The sequence below is a fragment of the Calypte anna genome, chromosome 8, assembly GCF_003957555.1.
Source record: "Calypte anna isolate BGI_N300 chromosome 8, bCalAnn1_v1.p, whole genome shotgun sequence".
Classification (NCBI taxonomy): domain Eukaryota; kingdom Metazoa; phylum Chordata; class Aves; order Apodiformes; family Trochilidae; genus Calypte; species Calypte anna.
In genome coordinates this window covers 22,449,251-22,464,178 of record NC_044254.1, presented here as the reverse complement: position 1 = coordinate 22,464,178, position 14,928 = coordinate 22,449,251, and the positions used below count along the sequence as shown (strand labels likewise).

The window sequence follows — 14,928 nt, the reverse complement described above, 5'->3', positions numbered from 1 at the left end:
TCCTAGAAATTTGCTGAAATGGTTAAGTTACTGTGTGGGGATGTGTGTCTGGTTGGAGGGGAAATGTAACTGCATAAGTTTGCATAAGTTGTTGTGAATTCAGCTAAGATGGCACGTGTTACTCTCCATCATGGAATCTTGGAAGGAAATTGGAAAAACTAGCACTTTTAAAACTTTTGTGATTTGTTTGTTTTTTGTTTTTTCTGAAGTAATGAATGGATTTTTATATTTATTTTGAGTACATATTGCTCATAAAGGTCAAACGTTCCATTAAAAAAAAAAAAAAAAGGCTTCAGTTGTCTGATGCATCTTTTATTTAAGACATCTGTCACTTCCCAGTCAGTGTTTACAATGGCTCACTGGAAGTGTGACAATGTCACTTGCTACTCAACTCTCCTTCAAGAATTCCAGTAGTGGGGGTGGCGAGGTAAGCAAAAATATTGATTTTACTTTGTTCTGGATTAACATAAAAATATTTTGTCATCAGGCATGATAGACTACTAATGAAACAGCCCTTCTCCATCACCCTGGGATAGGTTATTCATTGTTTAGTGATTTATTTTTTTTAAAAGACTTTGAACAGAAGTCCCTTTTGAGGTGCAGCAGGTGTCTGTGTGGTTACCAGTGCTCTCTGTTATGCTGGAAGCCCCAGTGGGGCTGTGACAGCTCTGTCCCCCTGGGGCAAGAACACCCAAGGGTAGGGCTCTGCAATGACAGCTGTGGTGTAACACACCTCTGTCCTGACCTCTTGGTCTTGGAAATGAGGCAGCCGTGCTGGAAGCAGCAATTCATTCCCATTCCCACCATTCCTGATGGGAGGACAGTGCAGAATGATGGTCGAACCATCTGTTTTCTCAGTGGCTGTAGCACACCAACATTCTTTAATGGAATTTTGAGCAAGCTTTGTTTTAATGATGGCATTGTCTCCACAGAAGTTCACCCTGTGATGTTGACCTTGTCTTTCCTGCTCCGAGAGTGTTAAACTTGAGCTGAAATATTCCACACTGGAGTCCCCAGCCTTTTCCTTTCAATTCCAAAGGACCATACTGTTAGCTCATGGGATGTGTGAGTGGGCACTAATTTCTAATTCATTTATTACGACATGAGAATCTTTTCTATCACCTACCACCCTTGTGGGGTTGAGATTTGGGATGAAAAAAGCCATTTGCTGTTTCAGAGCCAGTACTGAGAGGAAGGCAGCTGCTCCCATCAAGCCATGTCAGGATCACAGAGTCTCTTCCATCAACGAGAATATTTGCTTCCTTTCAGGAAAGGTGCTACTTTTCTATGCTGAAAAATAAAACCTTTCCCAGTCCCTGGATCAGGCACAAGCTTATTATCTGGCAGCACATTTTCTGCTGAATCAGTCAAAAAACAGTTAATGTTTTTGAACATTCCGGTGAGATGAATGAGGCAATTCATACCTCTGAGCTATTGTTGTAGGGGTTTGTTCTTTGTTTCCTATTGTAAAGTGTCTGGAAACACAGGAAGATGACAGTTGTATTGGTTAATATTTTAAAGGCTTTCCTCAAATGCTGGAGGACTAGAAACAATTTGAAAACAAAAGCCAAACTACTTCTACACAGCTCAGGACAAGGGTGTGGTGTTACATTAAGCCACACAAATCATATAAGCCTGGACAGCAACCTTTGAGCAAGTGAAGCATTAATTTACTTGACCAAAGCAACAAAAAACCCACCCTTCCCTAGAGCAGCTTTTCCTTTCGTGGTGTAGTGCTGCATAATTTCAAGATGCCAGTTTTTTGGTTTTTTTTTTCTGAAGCACCTACTGCAGCTTGGAGTCAAAAATGCCTGGAAAGCCACGTCTGGCTTTGTTAACTCTGAGCCATGGGGACCCATCTCAAGTCCTTGTTTGGGGAGTGGTGTGGAGGGGTAGGCAGAACAGTAAAAGGCTTTAATGTTGTTTTCTGCCCATTTTATATATTTTTTCCTTTTTTTTTTCTAGATACTTTTTATTATAATTAAGGAATATATTTATAAATATCTGCCCTAAAGGTCTTGGGCCTGCTCAGAGCATCCCTGATCCCTTTAGTCTGTACAGTTTTGGTGCTCCCTCTCCTTACTGCAGGGTTTCACCCCGTGAAAGACTGGAGCCGGACCGAGCCCCGGGTTGCTCCGTGTCACCGGGCAGCCCCCCCCTCCCTGTGCCCCCGTGGCTGGGGGGTGGCGGGGAAGGAGACCCCTTACCTGCCACACCTGGGGGTCCTTTAGGCTGGAGGTGGGCTTGCCGGGTGAGGAATGACCGTGCCAGCGGGGATGGGTTGACCACAACTCCCACCCCACCGAGGCCTGATGCGGGGAATGGCCCCGCAGCAGCTCTCGGTGAGCAGAAGATGCTCAAGCTTCCTAATCTCCTCCGCCCAGCCCCGGCTGTTCTATCTTTAACGCTTCCTGTTGGTTAAAGAGGAGCCGGCTTGAACATGGTCGTGTTTCCTGGCGGGAGGCACCGCGGGCTCTCCACCGCGGCGTGACCCTCCCTGCCCCACCGCCTCACGCACGCTGCCGGCTTCGTGCGGGATCCTGACGGCCGAGACCCGACCCCAGCCGCACCCGGAGACGGGGGGAGGGGGGGGTAGGGGGGTGGTGTGTGTAGGGGGGAGGTGTGTGAAAACCACTCCCGCGGCCGCATCCAGAGCAGGAGGTTGAGAGGGAAGGAGTGAAAGGAAGAATAACAGCTCCGGCATTTCCCCCCACGGGGGGGGCTGCAGGTGGTGGGGAGACAATAGGGACCCCTGCGCCCCCCGACCGGCAGGTCGGGCCGGTCCACATCGCCCCGGAGAAGGGAGAAACGAGACCGCGGCTGCTCCACCTTGGCCTGGGCTCCACGCACGGCTGGGGGGCTGCAGCCTCGCCCCAGCCCCGCAGCAAAGACCGTAGGGCATCCCGGGAGGGGCTCAGGACCCACCCTCTCCTCCCCGCCCCCCTCCAGAAGCGATTTCGTTAATTTCTGATGGCCGGGCAGGTGGATCCCCTGCGGTATCGAAAACCGCTCAATTTTTAGGGCCGCTTTACCTGTAGGAAACCGGGGTAGCCCACCTCTCCTCCTCCCTCCACTGCAGGGACCCTCTGGTAATTTGGGGAGGGTTTCAGAGTCGCCCCGTTGCTTTGCGAGCACCTCATAGGGCACCCCGAGCTCCGCACCCACCTGTCCCTCAGCAGCCGCTCCGCTTGCGCGGTGGCTTCGGGGAAAGCCAGGGATGTCCCCGTCTCCCCGGGACCGGAGCCCACCGTGGCCTACCGGAGCCCAATCCCGACGGGGCGAGCAGCGGGTCCCGGCTCCCAGGCCCCGCTGGCTGCCCCACGCTGCTACGGGGTGTCCAAAACCTTTCTCCCCTTCCCCAGGCCCCACTACTCCAGGCATGGTCCTACCTAAGTCTCCGAGCTCTCCCAAATTTTCCCAATCGTGAGGCGTACCCGCTCTGCTCTCCGTTCCCAAGCACACCCCGGCCCGCCAGGGATGCTCAGCCACCCCCCACCCCAGTACGGGGAGATAAGACAGGGAGATCGTCCCAGCTCAGCCCTTCAGCGAAAACACACAGTGAGGGGACGAAGGTCAGGGCTGGGGCCACTTGTCTCCAAAGAATCTCCTCTCGATGTGCTTTATTTATCTCCTCTTGTCCCAAAGCAGCCTACACCTCTTCCCTCTCTCTCAACATCTCCAACAATTTATTTTGGCTCATTAAATTTAATTAAGAACGGAGTAGGTGTTCCAGATTTAATAAAGAAAAAAAAAAGGAAAAAAAAAAAAAAAAAGAGAACAAAAATAAAAATTAAAAAAAAAAAAAAGCAGAGGCATAATAACCTCCAAGAGGAATAAAATAAAGAATCGCTATTCAGATGCGGGCAGCCACAGTGCAATTTTTATTACGCTTTTTTTTTTTTTTTTTTTTTTTTTTTTTTTTCCAGTGTCTTTTTAAGAGCATCTAAGCACACACACATAAAAAGCTAGAAGGCATGCATTCCGGAGTTATTCCTATGCATATCCCTGCAATAATTTTCCGCTTTCCTTCGATAAAATTGCCAAATAATAATGAATCATTTCATAAATAATGGGTTTAGAAGCTTATCAGGGCAGGCGGGCCACTGCTGGGGTTTTATCTCTCTCGGCCACATTGCAGTAGTGTTCCGCTCTCCATACTAAATAGGAAACTGGACGTGATGTGGAATTAGAGCCTACCCAGCTGAAGCCACCCAACACTTACTACAAATATAGCCGCGATGCGTAGGCCACAAAATGGCTCCACTCACTTTTCCCAATGAAAAGCAAATGGTGAGTAGAGAGGAATCCGGCCCTGCAGCGGGTCGGGGCGCTGGGTGTGGCGGGCTGGGCTTTTCGGGGGGCAACGAGGGGTGCTTGGGGGGCTTCTGCCCCATCGAGGAGACAGGCGAGCAGGGAAAAAAACCCCACACAAGTGTTTTCCGCGGACGGGTTTTAATCTTTTTTCCCTTCATTTATGCGGTGTGGGTTAGGAGGATAAAACGTTTTCCCCTTTGAAAATGTGGGGTGCGCTGCCTTCTCCTCCCCGGGACCCCCGGATTGCGGCAATGGGGACCCGGGGCGAAACGCCCACCGTGCCCGGGTGTCTCAAACCTCTCCCGGGGGGGGATGAAACCAGGACCCGGCCCAGCAGACGTCCAGGGCCTGTTCGTTTGTTCCCGGGGGGGGCTTCCCCTCATATACTGCTCCCTCCCGCTTTGGGGCGATTTCCCTACAAAAAGCCAGCGGCAGAAGTGCGTTTCTGGGCTGGAAATTTCCTGCCGATCCGTTGCTTTTGGGAAACAAAAGGATTTTGCGGAGCAGAAACCAGCGGGTGAGGGAATTAATGTCCCCCCCCCCCTTTTTTTTTCTAATCGAAATTATCCCCCCAGATGGAGGCAAACAACTACGAGTTTTTTTGCGGTTTGTGTATTTCGTTTTTAACGAAAGCGGGAGGCGACGGCACCGGGATTACTAATTTTTCTACGAAAGGGAAAAACTTATTTTTCGTGATTTCGTTGGCGGGGGAGGGGGGGGGGGGGGAGAACCGTCCTCGCCTTCCTGTTGATCCGCGGCGGGGAGCGGGCTCACCCCTCCAGCGTCCCGGCCCCGGCCGTCGCGGAACCTCGGACGGGAGCGCTGCCGGTAACCGGCCCCGTTAGGAATGAGATTTGCCCCTTTAGGAATTAAATTTTCCAGCCGGGCGAGGCAGAGAGGCCGCCGCTCTTTGCGAGCCAGTTGGGAGAAAAACAACTCCGTGTCCGGCCCCGTCTGGGATTTCCTCCCGAGGAGATTGGGCCTACAATGTGTCCGAAAAAAACCCGCCCAATTTGCCTCAAATATAGGGCTATATATTTTTTTCTCCACTCCTTCTTTACTGTATCTGGGGGCTCTTGGTTTTTTGGGTTTTGGTTGTTTTTTTTTTTCATTCTGGGCCGTGGCCACCGCGCGTTGTGGCCCCGTGTGCGAGGCGGCGGCTGCGCGGAGGGAAGGGCGGGGGGGGACACGACGCGGGGGTGACCGGCTGTCCCCTATAACAGGGGGCCGCCCCGGGATGCCGTCCCCTCCTTCCCTCTCGCCTGAACCCTTCTCTCCACCGATCTTTGGCAACCCGAGCCTCCGAGATCCACCTTCTCCTTTTATTTTTTTCCCTCCCCCCCTTCTCTTCCTCCCAGGATTTAGCAGTTTTATCCCGATGCGGGTGTCCTTCCTCTCTGTAAAGTCGTAAGTACCTTGAGGTGGGAGGAGTAAATTCAGCCTGACACTGAGAGCGCTTTTGTTGAAACAGGAGAGACTTGCGGTGTCCCTACTTAAATATGACACATGTGAGTAATCTCTTCCAATACAATATCGGAATAGGCAATTAGATTTTTCTTTCTAGAGGGCTGGCGTGGAGGGAAGGCAGAGCTTGTGCTTTGGGTTGGGTGGTATTTTTGTTAGTTTTTTGGTGGTGGTGGTTTGGATTTGTTTGGGTTTTTGGTGTTTTGTTTTGCGTTTTTTTTTTTTTTTTTTTTAGAGAGAGAGATTGTGAGATAAATATATATGTATAAAGGTGTTATGTGTTTTTTCTCGCAATTAAGCCTAGCAGAAAGAAATAAAATATATAGAAAATTACCCAAGGCAACAGAGTGAGAATGATGGGGAGTAGACCCGGAGTGTGTCATCTCTGCGCTCCGCTAAACCCCCTTATTTGTAGGAAAAAAGCCTAACGAGGAGGGTGGTGGGAGAACAGTAAGGCAATAATCGCGACATCGCTCCCTGCCCTGGGTGTGAGGTGCTTTTTTTCGCGACAATATTCGTTATACATGAGAAAGGGGACAACGTGCGGCCACGGATGGAGGGAGGGCTGCTCCGCACCAGGCCCCTTCCTCCTTCCTGCGGCAGCGAATGTCTTCCATACGGGGTGCTTTAATCCCCTTTATCCAGAAAAAAAAAAAAAAAAAAGAAAAAAAAAAAAAAAAAAAAAAAAAGAAAAAAAAAAAAGGTAGTTCGGGGTATATTTCGCTGCCTTAAAAATAAGAATTAAAAAAAAAATTAAAAAGTGGGAGGAGACGCAGTGGCCCTTGAGGCTGAAGCCACTGCCGGCAGGTCAGGCCGCGGTGGGGCAAACACCTCCGGGACCCCCAAACCAGGAAGAAATCTCCCAAACTGGAGTAGTGGTTTTTAATTAAGTGGAATTTAACACCGCGGGGCGCCGGGAGCTGGCCGACGCCTCTGCCTGTGTCCGCCCTCCGCCTATAGCCGCGTAAACCACCGCGGGGTGCGCCGCACGGTGTGTCGGTAGGGTGTGGGTGAGGGGTTCTGTCCCGGCCACCCTCTACATGATGTAGAATTGGGGCGCTGCACGACGTCACAGCTCCGTACCTTTTCACGGAGCTCTGTGACGTCATGGAAGGCCCAGGGCTCTCCGTGACGTCACGGCGCCGCATGGCTCAGCGTCGTGACCCCGCAAACCCCCGGCCCCTCACGTACTGGTGCCCGGGGTCCGTCCCGCCGGCAAACTCCAACTGATGTACGGTGATTAGTGCCTTCCATGCCACCTCCCCATTCACTCCTTCACCCTCACTTCGAAGCCTGAGTGCTGATGCGTGTACCCCCCGTGCCGTCGGGGCGCTGCCGGATCGGAGTCCCCCCTCACTTCACCCCTTCTCCACACGAGCCACCCCTCACTGCTGCCTCTCTCCACAGGACGATGGACAGGACGCCCGCCCCGCCGCCCCCCAGTGACCCCCGCGATGCCCGCCCCCCCCGGCGGCACGACTCGGAAGCGGAGACCACGAGCGAGCCGGAGAGCAACCGCGGGGGCATGGAGGCGCCGGCTGACCCCCAGCTGCTGCTCAACGGGGCGTCCAAGGAGGCGGGTGGACCCTCCCCCGGGCCCCCCGCCGCCCCCGTCCCCGTCATCGAGCTGGTGCGCCGGGGGGGCTCCTTGGACATAAAAAGCCGGGAGGTGGCGGGGGAGGCGATGCAGAGAGCTCCGGGTTCCGATCCGTGCCGCGCCGCGGAAGCCGCCTGTGAGGCTCGCATGGTGCAGCTGAGCCCCCCCGCCCTCCCGCTGCAGCCCCCCGGCAGGGCCATGCTCTACAACTTGGGTCAGCCGCTGGCCACCATCAACAGGTCCGTGTCTCCCCCAACCCCACCGGGGGCGGGGGGATCCTTCCGAGAGGCTCCCCGAAGGGTGCGGGGCTCGGTGCTGGGGGTGGGGGGAAGGAGGAAGGAGGAAGGAGGGCGGCAAAATCATCTTTTCCTCGAGGGGCTTGGGGCTTACTCATTGCGGGTTTGCATGCAACTTTGCAAAGGAAGAAAGGGGTGGAAAAAAATAACCCGAAACGAAAAAATGCCGTTCCTAGAAAAAGAAAAATAATTAAGGATATAAATGCCCGGAGCAGAGCAGCTACGAAGCGTTTCGGAGGTGATCCTGGTGCTGAAGCGCATCAAAGGGCTCCGCCAGCAAATATGATGCTGGTCGAGAACTGGTTGAGATCCGCGGCTCTCCGCGGGCTCTCTCTGTCCTCCCCTTAGTCCCGCAAATAGGCTCAAAGGACTGAAAATTCAGTCGCAGGGGCAGAGCGCAGCCTGACCGTGCAGGAACCGAGCCCCTCAGCCCTGCTGCCATTCCCCCTTTGCCCACCCTGTGTGGGCGCCAGGGTCCGCCGGCCGTGGGGCAGAAAGCTGCGGGGGAGAAGGGTGCGGGAGGGAGGTGGGTTTCTCCCCTCATCCCCCTGCCCGGGCAGGGCTGGCTTCCTCCGTTCGTGTCCCCAGGCGGCCGCGTGTACTGTCGCCTCACGACCCTCGGGCTTCGTGAGCCCTGAGCTCCCTCCTAGGTCACGGAGCCGCTCAACTTCCCACCGCCCCCGGGCTCTCCCTCCGCCCCTCGCCGTGGGGGCCGTGCCGTGCCAGGGGGGGTGCTGGTGTGTCCTCACGGCCTCTCTGCCTCTCGTTTGCAGCGGGTTTTTCGGCGAACCGGACTCCTTCTCCATGTACGGCAGCAACCGGGTGAAGAGGAGACCCTCTCCCTATGAGATGGAGATCACCGACGGTGAGAGCGTTTCGCCCCTGCACTGGTTCTTTGGGGAGGGAGGGGGGGATGTTCCCCATCTGTTGAAGGGGGAGAGTTACTTCACCATGCCAAGTGCTGGGATTGAACCCCCAAATTGTAAAAGGCGAATATATAGGATGCCTGTGGTGGCCCGGGAGCTCTGACAGCAGAGCCCAACTGTGTCCCGGCTGCTGACTAGCAGCCTGCTCGGTGGATTGGTGTTCACAGCAGTTCAGCGTACGGTTAATTACATCCCTGTTCTGCAAATTGCTTAGAGATTAAATCCGAGGGAAGCCGCTAAATTTAACTCTTCGTTGAAGTGTAGAGTGTGGATCAGAGCCACTGCAGTGACACGAAGTGTTTAGAAAACCAAGGAGACATTCCTAATGCAGACCACATCTTGGAGCAGATAGATCCCACCTGCCTTTAAACTTAGCCTACAAGCAAAGGATTAAGCCCGTGCTGAGGTCTGCAGGGCCTTTGCTGGTCATTTTGCCAGCGTGGCAATTGGATTCAGCATATATCCACTCCGCGCTGCAGTCTGCCTGGAGAAACATCCTATGCCCGGCGTTGGAGCAGCGCCTGGGAGCAGGGTGATAGTTAGGTGCCCGAGCAGAGATCCCAGGTATAGGGATAAGACAGTATCGCAGGCAGGGAGAAGGCAGGGCAGGAATCCGCTGCCTGCGGGCGGGGGCTGCGGGAGGCTGCGCAGGAGGCAGCGCTGCCCACGCCAAGGGGATCTATTTTTGAGGAAAATTCGCACGTGGAAGGCTGACACCTTTATCTGCAGACTTAACAGCCTGTGCAAACAAGATCAATTGAAATATGTTTTGTCTTTAGCAATCGTGTACGCCGTGTTTCAATCACCCGACAATTAGTCTTCCTTCGTTCTAGCCGGCTGTCCCTTTTCCTTCCACCCTCTTCTGCTATAATCAAATCAAATCATAATCCGCATCACTCTATAATAATAAGGCCCGAAGTGATGGGCTCAGGGCATTATCTGCATTCATCACCCCCCCTCTCACCACTCTCTGCCTTCTCCATCTGCCGGTCAGCCCAGACTGCAGCCCCGTGGGGCAGGGGCTGTCTCACCACCCTCCCCTCCCCAGAAGGTCTTTTTGTCTGGATTTCGATTCAGAGGCTTAGCGGTTACAGAGAAAGTCCATCAAATCATGGTGTCTGACTAAAGCTTTCGACTTGCTATTAAATTAGACATTCAGGATTACAGACATGTTTGGCAGTTACCGAGTTTTTTGGATATGTGCTTTAACACAGGTGTATAAATTGGGCTAAATCCTGAAGGTGAATTTCTGCTCATGTGAATTTCCAAGACTGAGTTCAGATCTTTTTCGGGAAAAATAGTTACCAGATGATGCATTTAAACCAGAGCAATTTGCAGGAACATGCATCCCATGCTGAGGCATCTGTGCTGTCTGCTGGGCTTTGCTCATCCTCAGCCCTCAGGAGGTGCAGAACGTCAAGAGGGTCTTGTCGGGCACTTAGTGTTCGATTTCATCTACAAGGAAATGAGTGATCGTTTTTTTTTTCCCAACTATTTATTTATCCAATTTGGGGAAAGTTTGGTGCATCTATCTTCTTACAAAATAGATAGAAATGGATATAATGCAAAACAAAACAAACCAAGCAAACAAAAACCAAAACAAAAGTATCTGCAAGGGTATTCTGTAACTTTGGAATCTGATCTTTTTACTACTTTTCCTCAGATATCTAATTGCAATTAAAAAACCATCAGTCAATCAGTTGGAATAAAATCCTGGCAAAAATTCTCAGCCTGCTTCATGAATTAACTATGAGGCAAATTTCTTTATGGGACATAAATCTCTTCTATTATAACACAGCTACAGAGTAATTTATATTTCTCCACTGCCTGACATGTTTTGACCAAAATCTGGTCTCTTTCTAAAAGATATGTTTGATTCAGTTGATGGAGTAACCAAGAATCTGAGTGGCATCAGAATTTGTTTCATATAATGGAGCTTGGTCTGAGTGCTCCCAGATGAAGACTAAATAGTCTTTTTTTTTTTTTTCTAATTTAAAAATTTTGTGAATAGATGTTGTTTAGTGAATAGATGTTGTTTAGTCGGCACCTCTCAGTGAGCTGAGATCCATATTTGGAGCCTGTGAAGACTGGAAGACTCTTGAGATTTTGTTTTTAAAATAAACAGTACCCAAAATATTTTTTTCTCCCATAAGGGTACAAGAAAAAAAAAGGGGGCTTTAAGGTGCATTTCCAAGGCTTTTGCTTTGTCTTGTCTGGAAAGAGCATTTAAGCATTGAAACGTTGCATTATTGTTGCAGTTTGCAGCACATTTTGTGCTGCTTTATGAACAGTGCTGGGCAGCCCAGGGGGGTTGAAGTCCCCTTAGTTCCTCCCACTTTCTCCATGACCCCTTGGCACAACAGGCTGTGCACATCAGGGATGAGCAACTTTCCCTTTCCATGAGCTCTTGCACATTAATTCATATAAAGGGCACTTAAGTGCTGTTTGGGAAAGGAAAGTTGTCTTAATCACTAAAGCATCAGACCCGGATCTTAGAGGCTGGAGAAGAGTTTCTTATGCTGACATTCCCTTGGCTTATCTCAGGGAGGTCTTTGCATTTTGGGGGGACTCCTTGCTTGTCCTGAGTGTTCTGTCAGGATAAGTGAATTGTGTGGCTGCTCATACCCTGGGGAAGGTGGGAGCTTTCATCTGGCTGCTTGGGAGCACGTCCCCATGCAGACCCTGTGGTGGGGGGAATTATCTGGGATGTACTGGACCAAAGGTTTGCCTTGTAGAGAAGGCATGATGGTGTTTAATCACCTGGAACATGGGATTTCTCCTCTCACCTTGTGCCCTGTGTGATCTGTCAAGGTGCAGCCTGACTGGAATGCCTCAGAATTCCCATCTGTTCAGCTGCTCTGCCACAGTCAAAGCAGGCAAGGTTTTTGCTGTGTAAGAATAATTATGTTTAAATGTCCCCTCAGCATACTGGTTTCAGTGGGTGGTGGCAGAGCTATGGCTTAAACTGCTTGGCACAGCCAGGGATTTGCTCCCACTGGGAGGGAACAGGTAGGAAAGTGTCTCTGAGGAGGGGGGTGCTACAGGGGAGGGATGGTAAAGCTGGCAATACTCCCAGCCTCTTCTTTAGACTATGGACTCACTGATGTGTTATCTGCAAATCTTTATACTTTGTGGTGGTTTTCACTGTATGTGATGTTACCCATCCCACGGGGTTACTGTCATAGTAATGTTCCTGCAGTTTTATGAGGTTTCTGTGTCCTTACACTGTTGGTGCCTCCTGGCTATGAGAGTGAAAAGGGAGTAGTAATAAAAGCATCCTATGGCAGTGCCCCCTAACATGAACAGTGTTCTATGGACCCAAGGACCTGCAGTCCTGATCTATAGTGTTGCTACTCTTGTAGCTCAGGACTTTTTAGCAGACATGCTTTTGGATCCCTCCTAGTGCCAAGATATGTCTTACTCATGCCACTGGTAGTTATCCTGATGATCTGAAAGGAAAATTGACATTTTGTGAGTCCATCCTGTGTAACATGCCCTGTCAGGAATAGGGCTGAAGCAACTAAGCCAAACAAACACCTCTGGCAATTTAGAGACATACAAATCATCCAGAGGGCTGGTGGCAGTCCTACAGTCATTATCAGCTCTGGATGCTGCTTACATCAGGAAAGATCTTGGAACCATAGAGTTGTCAAAGCCTCTGCTGATGTTTATTTTCTTCTGCTCCATTGGCATACCCGTAAGACACTTTTGGGATAGAAAATAAAGCTGTCTTGCAATCTAACCTTTTGATAGGATCTTACTTGCTGAGATACACTTGCTGATAAGCCAAGATATCTTAAAAATGTAGCAGCTTTCTGCACATGTGTCATGGGCTAAGCCTTCCTCCTTGGAGACATAAATATAGACATTTGAAAACATTCAGCTCCACTTTTCCCTTCAACTGGATTGAACAGGAGTTGTGGCTACTTCAGCTCACCAGGTTAGCTTCCAGTTAGCTGGAAACTCCACTGCCTTGCTGATGTCACTAAATGAAGTCTTTTCATATGGCAAACAGTGCCAAGTTGCAGGAAAATAATAGATAACCTGTTACTCCCTGATCCTAACCCTGCATGCTTGCACTTGCAGGTCCTCACACAAAAGTGGTTCGTCGCATTTTTACCAACAGCCGGGAAAGGTGGAGGCAGCAGAACGTCAACGGAGCCTTCGCAGAGCTTCGCAAGCTCATCCCCACCCACCCACCCGACAAAAAACTCAGCAAGAACGAGATTTTGCGCCTGGCTATGAAATACATCAACTTCCTGGCCAAGCTGCTCAACGACCAGGAGGAAGAAGGAAACCAAAGGGGCAAAGTGAACAAAGACTCTGGGATAGTCCAGGAAGACCTCCTGCAGGACATGTTGTCTCCTAACTCTAGCTGTGGAAGTTCTTTAGACGGAGCTGCCAGCCCGGACAGCTTCACAGAGGAACACGAAACCTTGGATTCCAAGCACACGCGGGGCCTGCACCACGCCATGCTCCCTGTAGAAGGCAACGCGCAGCGGTGATGACCTCCTGCCCGGCTCCCGAAGCACCGAGGGGGGAGAAGAGGACCCAAAAGTGCTTGGACTTGTGCCCGTGGGATTTGTGACTCTGCCTTTCCCCTGGAGCTTGGAGTCCCCACTCTCCCCAGCCTGGGACGGAGCGGCCGGCGCCTTGGCCGAGGATGAGCCCAATCCAGGCGGACGTTCGGTATTTAGGTACGTGATGGGACGAAGAAGAAAAGCATTGAAGTCATCTTCGTTGTACATACTGCTCGTGATGTGACTCTGTGGAGGGGCAGGAGATGCAGCCAGAGCCTCTCTGCCATTTAGAGGGTTTTCAGACCGTCCGTGACGACTGTCACCTTGCCTGCTTGAGACACAAAACTTCTCTTTCAGTGCTGCTGGAGGCCGTCGATGCTTTCCAGCTCCACGTGATGCTGGAAAACTGCTGAAACCTGACAGTGCTGTGACATTTGTCCAGCCTGTGGCATGTACAGCTGGTCTGAGCAGGAGCTGGGGCCACGTGCTCCTGGTGTTTGAGAGTTTTTGACTGTATCTTTAAAAGAGGTGAAAAATACCCTCAGCAAAAGAACTATTAAAAGGATTAAGTTTTGGGTTTTTTTTTCCTTTTCTACTGCTTTTTTTTTTTTTTTTTTTTTTTTGGTCTTCCTCCTCCTTCCTTTTCCTTATACTTAACTTTGGATTGTTTGGGGTTGTTGTATTTATGACGTGGGATTACTTCTGTTTCAGGCTGTCATGCAGTATCCACTGAACAAAAAAGGTACATAGGTGTTTTCTGCCACCCTCCCAGTCCTTGATTTTTCTGCTGGGAATGCTCATCTGGTGAGCTGCGACCCTGCTGCATTCTCCTGGAGTTTTCCCAGTGGTGTTTGTAGGGCCAGAAGTTCTCTCAAGGAAGATGAAATTCAGAATTTGTAAGGCAGGGTGGGGCTTGAATTTTCTAGTGAAACCCAGTGATCCCCTTGGACTGGGGGATTTTTAAATTCAAAAAGCAACGAAAAAGGCAAAAAAGAATCAATGATGCATCAACAGTGTGTGTGTACATAGGGTTATAAAAGGGTTTTAATGGTATGCTTTGAATCTTTTGGTTTTATTGTGTGAAAATGGTGGTGATTCAACTGTGCCAATGCCCATGGGCTGGACTCCAGTGCTGGATTTAATCCCATGTTAGGAGGGTCCTCACCTGCTCAAGGCTGGTGGGAGCCCACAGCCACTCTGCATCTTGGGGGAAGTGCTAAAAGCAGCTGTGGGCTTATCCCCCACTCCCAAGTGTTCACATTGCTGCAAAATTTATGGCCACAACTTGAGCTGATCTTCCCATCCCTGTGGCTCCCCAAGAGGGTGTTTGGAAAGGAGAAGGAGTGGCTGGGAGCTGAGGACCACATCATGCCAACACCATCATCAGGCCCATCTCTCACCTGCTGCCTGATGAAGTGATTGCCCCAAGCCCATCCTCCCTCTCTGCAGAGATGTCAAGGCACAGAAAACTCCACAATGCTACATTAAAAAAAAAAACAAAACACCACAATAAACCACCCACCCACATACATCTTTTGGAAGGGAAAAAGTCCTTAAAGCAGGGACACCTTCTACTGCACTCATCCCTTTTCAAGGGTCCTGAGGTACAAGGAAACACAGAGGATTTGGGCAGGTGTCTTCAAGCCCCTCCAGGCTTAATGCAGAGTCCCCTCTTTTCCATCCCCACTTGTTTTTTTTAATGCCTCCTTGGAAAAAAAATAGGTGGGAGGCTGGTGTGTGGGTTGGCATGTTAGGTGGAATTTGTTGTCTGGGAAGGGGACCTGGCTCAAGGAAGGGTTTCCAGCATTGAT

The 14,928-nt window shown here is 50.7% G+C and overlaps 1 protein-coding gene across 6 annotated transcripts; it reads left to right on the top strand.

The window, feature by feature from the left end:
• Positions 1–4,165: 4,165 nt before the first annotated feature.
• Positions 4,166–14,170, top strand: TAL1 (TAL bHLH transcription factor 1, erythroid differentiation factor). Of its 6 annotated transcripts, none has more exons than XM_030455072.1 (5): positions 4,166–4,290; positions 5,673–5,721; positions 7,186–7,614; positions 8,445–8,536; positions 12,684–14,170. In XM_030455072.1, the coding sequence occupies exons 2-5, from the start codon at positions 5,693–5,695 to the stop codon at positions 13,100–13,102; spliced, it is 969 nt and encodes a 322-aa protein (XP_030310932.1). In that variant the 5' UTR covers positions 4,166–4,290; positions 5,673–5,692; the 3' UTR covers positions 13,103–14,170. The 6 variants fall into 6 exon arrangements, with proteins under 6 accessions (XP_030310932.1, XP_030310934.1, XP_030310933.1 ...); XM_030455074.1 differs by having other exon boundaries at positions 4,167–4,290; positions 5,673–5,822; XM_030455075.1 differs by lacking the exon at positions 4,166–4,290 and adding an exon at positions 4,915–5,142 and having other exon boundaries at positions 5,673–5,822.
• Positions 14,171–14,928: the final 758 nt, after the last annotated feature.

Coding starts and splice junctions, on each gene's coding strand:
- TAL1 (XM_030455070.1), top strand. CDS start 5,552: ATGCCGTCCCCTCCTTCCCTCTCGCCTGAACCCTTCTCTCCACCGATC. Junction 5,722..7,185: donor TCCTTCCTCTCTGTAAAGTC/GTAAGTACCTTG, acceptor CTCTCTCCACAG/GACGATGGACAGGACGCCCG. Junction 7,615..8,444: donor CCGCTGGCCACCATCAACAG/GTCCGTGTCTCC, acceptor TCTCGTTTGCAG/CGGGTTTTTCGGCGAACCGG.